Raw genomic sequence first — 7,142 nt, forward strand, 5'->3', positions numbered from 1 at the left:
GATGCATGGCCTGGGCGCTGGCCGAGGCTGCTCGACGCATGGCTGTCTTTCCATGATACCTAGTCCACCCGTGTGCCTTCCAACGCATCATCTCGTTTTTCCTTCTTCAGCCGCATGCCTTCACCAATAACTCTTCCAATGCATCAACACCACTCTAACACACAAAATTCTATACTTCCAAATTTTCCAAATTTTCCCCAAAAGTCAAATTTCCAAATTTCCTATTTTCTTCTAATTTTCCACTCTTTTCTCTACCATTCACACGTTTACACATCAACCTACTCATCACACTGATCCCAATAGGGAATATACTTAAGTAGAGAAATTAGGATTCGAGGTTTACATCTTGTCTTTCATTTGAGAAAAAAAAATCCAAATTTGTTTTATTTTTAGCCTAAGTTTAGTTACTCTAGTCTTAGTTTGTGAGAGTTGATCATTTTGAATTGGTTTTTTTTATCAAATTTTTAGGGAGATTGCACCAAAAAAATATAAGCCAACCCTTACATCTTTGACCTAGTACCAAAAGCCTACCCTTAAGTGATAAACACGAGTGTTCTTGAGTGAAATTGGTGAGAACTGTGGTGAGGTCCTTTTATTACTAACTTTAAAATGTCATAGGGTGAAGGAGTACCACAAGTACAAGATACTAATATGGCTATTCTTCAAGCCATTCAAGGCATGATGGAAATGATGAGGGAAGATAGGCAAGAAAGAAGGGCACAACAACAAAGAATCTTACAAGAATACGAGGGAGTAATTGACATTGAACAAGAAAGACAAATTGGAGGAAGAGGAAACATGAGAGGAAGAGGAAGAAATAATATGCACCCTACGAGGAGAAAGAATACATGAAGATAGAGATAGTGGAGTCAAGCTCAAAATTCCACCATTTTGTGGAACATCGGATGCGGAGGCATACTTGGAACATGTGTTTGATTGCAACACATTCAGTGAGAATAAGAAGATGAGACTTGCCATTGCCGAATTCACAAACCATGCGGGAAATTGGTATCAACATCTCAAATCCGAGAGAAAGAGGAAAGAGGAGGATCCCATTGAAACTTGTGAAGAACTTAAAGAAGCCATGGGAAAGAGGTATGTTCCAAAACATTATGAAAGAGATTTAAGAACTAAATTACAAGTTTTGAGGCAGGGAACAAAAAGTGTAGCTGAATATTATTAAGAGATGGAAACTTTGATAGAAAGAACAAATACTTAAGAAGAAGAAGACACCATGTTTAGATTCCTTGGAGGTTTAAATCGAGAAATTGCTCATATCGTTGGTAGATATCCATAACTATACTTGGAAGATATGTATCATTATGCAATCAAAATTGAAGAACAATTGAGAGAAGAAAAGGAACATTCCAAGAGGTATAATTCTAAAGCTAATACCTTTTCAAATTCTAATATTTGGAACAAGGATGGTTTTGTGAATAGCGGTGAAGCAAAAGGGAAGTTTGTGGTTCCTAAACAAGTGGAAGCCGGGAGCACCTATACTAAAAAGAATATAGCTTCAAAGGAGGAAAGAGAGAAATCTAGTTCCATTCAATGTTGGAAGTGCAAAGGATTTGGGCACATAAGCAAAGATTGTGTCAATAAAAAAGTCATGGTCATAAGAAATGGAATTATTGATTCAGAAGATGAGGTGATGAACAAGGTGAAAGCCTTGAGGAAGAGTCTGAAGCCTTTGATGATGAGTACATTGAAGAAGGTAACTCCATATCCTTAGTTGCAAGAAGAGTACTTAATGTGCAAATTAAGGAGGAGAAAGTTGAAGATCAAATGGAGATCTTATTTCACAAGAGGTGCTTGCTTGAAGGAACCCCATGTAGCTTGGTAATTGATAGTGGAAGTTGCACAAATGTTGTAAGTAGTTTTCTTGTAAAAAGGCTCCAGCTCACTACTCGTCCACATCCAAACAAAGGAGAATTGAAGGAATTTAATGACATGTTTCCACATGAAGATGCACCTACGGGTCTACCTCCCTTAAGAGGAATTGAGCACAAAATTGACTTCATACCCGGGGCAACGCTTCGAAATATGGCGCCATACAGGACCAACCCAATCGAGGCCAAGAAAATTCAAAGGCAAGTGGAAGAACTCATGGATAAAGGTTATGTTCAAGAAAACATGAGTCCTTATTCAATTCCAATCATTTTAGTGCATAAGAAAGATGGAACATGGAGGATGTGTGTTGATTGTCGAGCCATCAACAAAATAACAGTAAAGTATCGACATCCTATTCCTAGATTGGATGACATGCTAGATGAATTACATGGTGCAAACTTGTTTTCAAAAATTGATCTTAAAAGTGGTTACCATCAAATTCGAATGCATGTGGGAGATGAGTGGAAAATGACTTTCAAAACAAAATTTGGTCTTTATGAGTGGCTTGTTATGCCATTTGGTCTTATCAATGCACCAAGTACTTTTATGAGGCTAATGAATCATGTTTTGAGAGAATACATTGGAAAATTTGTTGTGGTATACTATAATGATATTCTTGTTTACTTTAAAAATTTGAATGAACATATGTTACATGTCAAGACAATTTTGCTTAAACTTAGAGAAGAACAGCTTTATGCCAATTTCAAAAAGTGTAACTTTTGTCTAGACCAGGTCAATTTCTTAGGATTCATTGTTGGAAAGGAGGGAGTGAAAGTTGATGAAGTAAAGGTCAAGACTATTCGAGAGTGGCCAACGGTACCAATGCAACCGAGTTGAGATCTTTTCATGGTTTGGCTAGTTTTTATAGAAGGTTTATTAAGGATTTCAGTAGCATAGCCTCAGCATTGAATGAACTTATTAAACAGAATGTGAAATTTAAATGGAAAGAAAAGCAAGAAAATGCATTCAATGAATTAAAAGATAAATTGACTAATGCACCTTGCCTTGCTTTACCTAACATTGACCAATCTTTTGAAATTGAATGTGATACAAGTGGGATAGGGGTTGGAGCTGTTTTAATGCAAGAAAAGAGGCCAATCATGTTCTTTAGTGAGAAGCTAAATGGAGCACAACTTAGCTAACCCACATATGATAAGGAATTACTTGCACTTGTAAGGGCTTTGCAAGTTTGGCAACATTACTTGTGGCCAAAAGAGTTTGTCATCCACACGGATCATGAAAGCTTGAAACACCTTAAAAGCCAAACAAAGTTGAACAAGAGGCATGCTAAATGGATAGAGTTCATTGAGACATTTCCATATGTCATTCATTACAAGAAAGGTAAGGATAATGTGGTGACTGATGCATTATCAAGAAGATATGCATTGTTTTCTTCCCTTAGTGCAAAAATTCTTGGTTTTACACATGTTTAATTTTTACAAAGTAGAGACATCTAAATTTCATGATGTGTATATTCAATGTTTAGAAGGGAAAAACGTGCATGATTATATTGTGTTTAATGAAATGCTTTTTAGGAAAGGAAAACTTTGTATTCCTAAGTGTTCCATTCGAGAGTTGCTTGTGAAGGAAGCTCATGGGGGAGGATTAATGGGGCATTTTGGGGAATTTAAAACATATAACATGTTGGCTGAATATTTTTATTGATTGAAAATTAGAAAGTATGTGAATAAAGTGTGCAAACAATATTTCAAATGTAAGGAGGCTAAGTCTAAGACACAACCACATCGTCTTTACACACCTTTAGATGTTTCTAGTGAACCTTGGGTTGACATTAGCATGGATTTTGCTTTAGGACTACCAAAGACTTGTCACCCACAAACCGATGGGCAAGCTGAGGTGGTTAATAGAACATTGGGAACTTTGTTTAGGTCATTAATGTCTAAAAATCTCAAGTCTTGGGAGGGTACTCTACCTTTTGTAGAGTTTGCTTACAATAGAGCAATACATAGCACCCCTCATTGTTCACCTTTTGAGGTTGTGTATAGCTTTAATCCATTAACTCTGTTAGATTTGTCACCCTTGCCATATGTTTACTAGTGATGCATCTGTTTCAAGAGCAGAATACATCAAAAATTTGCATAAAGAAGTCAAAGAAAGGATTGAAAAGAAGAATCAAAAGTTTGTCAATACCAAGAACCAAGGGAGAAAGAAAATTTTTTAAACCCGGTGATTGGGTTTGGGTACATCTACGAAAGGAAATGTTTCCTGTCACACCCTCTCCCAGACTGCCTGCTAGCTTTGTCAAGGAGATGGCATGAAGCCAATAGACATCGTCCTCCTCTAACGATACCTATTGACCATGCTGAATCGTTGAACCTGATAAACATACTAATCTTAGATATAAAATACTTTACATGTAACACAATATAGCGGAATCCCTGAAAACCTTTAGACACACATGAAGTGCAGTCCTGACATAACTCGGTTTGGAAAATAACTTGGTAGAGATATCACAACCAAAAACATATCCAACTGGGGTTTACACAACCACGACATCTAGTGCTTACACAACCATAAACTACCCAGTTCTTACAAAGACATTTACAATATAAACAGACACAATGTACAACTCCACCCACGTATGAAGCTTGATCTGGAAGCTTTTAGGAGAAAATAAACTTTGGCAGTTATCAGGCACCGGGAGCTCGATCTTACCTGGAAAGTGGGAAAATATTTTGAAAGAGTGAGCTACGAAGCCCAGTGAGTGACTAAATTTAAAAATGTAAATCCGCAAATTAGAACACGTGATAAACCTTTAAACGTATAAATCTGTTCAATCAAAGCATTAAACATAAATGTGTAATGCTAAAAGCTTTCTCAAATGTTCCGCAAGTACGTCATTAAAATCTAGCAAGGCATATCAAGTATATAAAGCATTTTAACTAACATGACAAATCAACGTTGTGTAGGGCACACCCAATACAACCAATGTTTACTAGCTCTACGATGTAGTGGGGCCCGCCTAGCACTCAGGATAGCATCATTGTCACGGAGTACACTCAACGTCAACAACGGAATATAACCTGTGTGCACACGGTACCATATAGCCTCAGGCTCAATATCCCAGTCATGTAGTCAATAAAAGTCTCAGAAAACCACATGAAAACATTAAAACATGCCTGCTTATCTTTTATCTTTCGTAAAACTAAAGCTTACTCGGCTTGCTCGTGAAAAACTGAAAATCTTTAAACAGTACTCGCTAATACATACTTTACCTTAAATGGTATTGTTTCAACTACTTTTCAGGAAGTCAATAATCACGTGCTCGTATATAAACCTCATTAGAAAATCTAAGCTCAAAACTTATGCTTGAAATCATTCATAGAAATCATGTATCATTCATAAGTTCATATTGAGCATGTAAACCATTTATGCATAAATTACAGTTTAGAAATCATTTTTTAAATTTGTTTTGTCACTCACAGTCTTGGCTAGTTTCCTAGTCTGTAAACTCGGACTATTTCCTCTTGGCCTATCAAACAACCAAAACCGAGCATCAAAACTATAAATCTTCTTGTCTTTCCATGCTCATGAATTCTAAATTCTAAAAATAAAATCACACTTCACATTTTCTTTCCAGATTTTCCAGATTCAATATCCTAAATTCTAACACTCATAACTTCCTCAATACTTAACCAGAATTAATGTACTATATATCAAACTCTTCATTTTGGAACCCTCTACAACTTACTTGAAGGAATAAAAACGAGATTCCCAACGAATTTGTCCAAAAATCCCTCGAACACAGCGAATACAGATTCGTACTTCTCTGCTACCCTCTACATTTCTCCTGAAATTAAACCTATTTCTATTCATTTTTGGCTCACATATTCTTCATAAAAGTTATAGGAACTTGAATAAGCTTTCCATTCATACTCAATTGAGCTTCTAATCCAACCTGTACACCCCAGAATGTTTGAAAAGCCAGAGAAAAGCAGAGACCCTTCAGATTTGCACGAAAATTCTATGCTTTGTTTTCCTTTTCAAAAACCATAACTTAGCATCAGATTTAGCTCAAACTTCCTTCACGAAATCTGTTAGAAAATAGATTAAATTTCAAGAAAGTTAGGCTTCACCTCTTAGTTCTTCTTGTGTAGCTCAAACTGACTTAAAAACCAGAGATAGGTAGGTTGAACCCAAATTCTTCAATGGTTTCACTTGCATGAGCTTTTCCTCCCTTCTTCAACCTCCAACCTGCAGCAACTTATTCTCTCTCTTCCTTCACTCTCTCTCTTGAAATGCTCTGAAAATATAATGGGAAATGATGAAGAAGTGGGCTGAAATGAGTGGGTTCTCACTTTAAACCCTAAGCACCGAATGGGTTTCCAATTTCTTTCATTTTCTTTTTTTTTTTTCCTTTTTCCTTTTCCTTTTCTTTTCTTTCCTTTCCTTTTCTTTTTTCTTTATTCCCTTTCTTTTCTTTTCTTTATTTATAAATTTCAAAATTATTAAAGACAACTTCAACCAAAAGCTTTGCCATTTTCTTCAACAATGGAACAACAATAATATAAATCCAACATCCTACAATGTGTGACAAGAGCAAATAATCGAAGGAAAGTCTCGGGTTTACATTTCCAGATCAAAAGATGTCTAAACTTCAACCAAGAGGAGATGGTCCATTTCAAGTGATAAAGTGGATCATTGATAATGCCTACAAATTGGATCTTCGAGGTGAGTACAACGTAAGTTCTACTTTCAATGTGGCTGATTTGAATCTTTTTGATGTAGGGAATGAAGACCTTGATTTGAGGAAAAATCCTTTTCAAGAAAGGGGGGATGGTATGAATTCAACCATTGAACCATTGCATGTACCTAAAGGACCAATTACAAGAAGCAAGGCAAAGAAGATTCAAGAAACATTCACACTACATCTTCAAAAACTAGCAAATTCATAGGAACCGACAAATAATTTTGAGACCAAAGTTTTATATAATATTAGTTCAATGAGTCAAAAAGAGAATGATATGAAGATGGCATGGGAAAAGAACTATAGTTTGGAAGATGACATGGTGGTAAAAAAAAGTGTGCAGATTTTATGAAGAAAATGCTGTTAAGTGTGCACTGTATGGAGAAATGTGATGTCAAACCTTGTCAAACGTGCATATCTACTTTGCCACCTTCTATAGTAGATATTTAAGGCAATTTGAACATTTTCTACATTCCTAGTTTTGCATTTGGACTTATAATTTAGTATGCAATTAAGTTTCAAGTTTCTAAGTGTTATTTTCTAT

General features: G+C 35.9%; 1 protein-coding gene and 1 long non-coding RNA gene across 2 annotated transcripts in view; one reads left to right on the forward strand and one right to left on the reverse strand.

Moving 5' to 3' along the window:
* Positions 1 to 3,555, forward strand: part of LOC120090630 — a 22,715-nt gene extending 19,160 nt beyond the window's left edge. The window contains 7 exon segments of the mRNA XM_039048348.1: positions 619 to 704; positions 952 to 1,095; positions 1,441 to 1,714; positions 1,765 to 2,481; positions 2,623 to 2,712; positions 3,144 to 3,341; positions 3,343 to 3,555. Coding sequence (XP_038904276.1) covers positions 619 to 704; positions 952 to 1,095; positions 1,441 to 1,714; positions 1,765 to 2,481; positions 2,623 to 2,712; positions 3,144 to 3,341; positions 3,343 to 3,555 — 1,722 coding nt within the window.
* A 1,396-nt stretch (positions 3,556 to 4,951) lies between these two features.
* Positions 4,952 to 6,275, reverse strand: LOC120091577. The gene is made up of 3 exons (XR_005485742.1): positions 5,988 to 6,275; positions 5,788 to 5,890; positions 4,952 to 5,701 (listed from the first exon to the last, which is right to left on the reverse strand). It is a non-coding gene; the product is annotated as an uncharacterized LOC120091577 (long non-coding RNA).
* Between the last annotated feature and the right edge of the window lie 867 nt (positions 6,276 to 7,142).

This window comes from Benincasa hispida, chromosome 11 (assembly GCF_009727055.1).
Source record: "Benincasa hispida cultivar B227 chromosome 11, ASM972705v1, whole genome shotgun sequence".
In the NCBI taxonomy this organism is placed as follows: domain Eukaryota; kingdom Viridiplantae; phylum Streptophyta; class Magnoliopsida; order Cucurbitales; family Cucurbitaceae; genus Benincasa; species Benincasa hispida.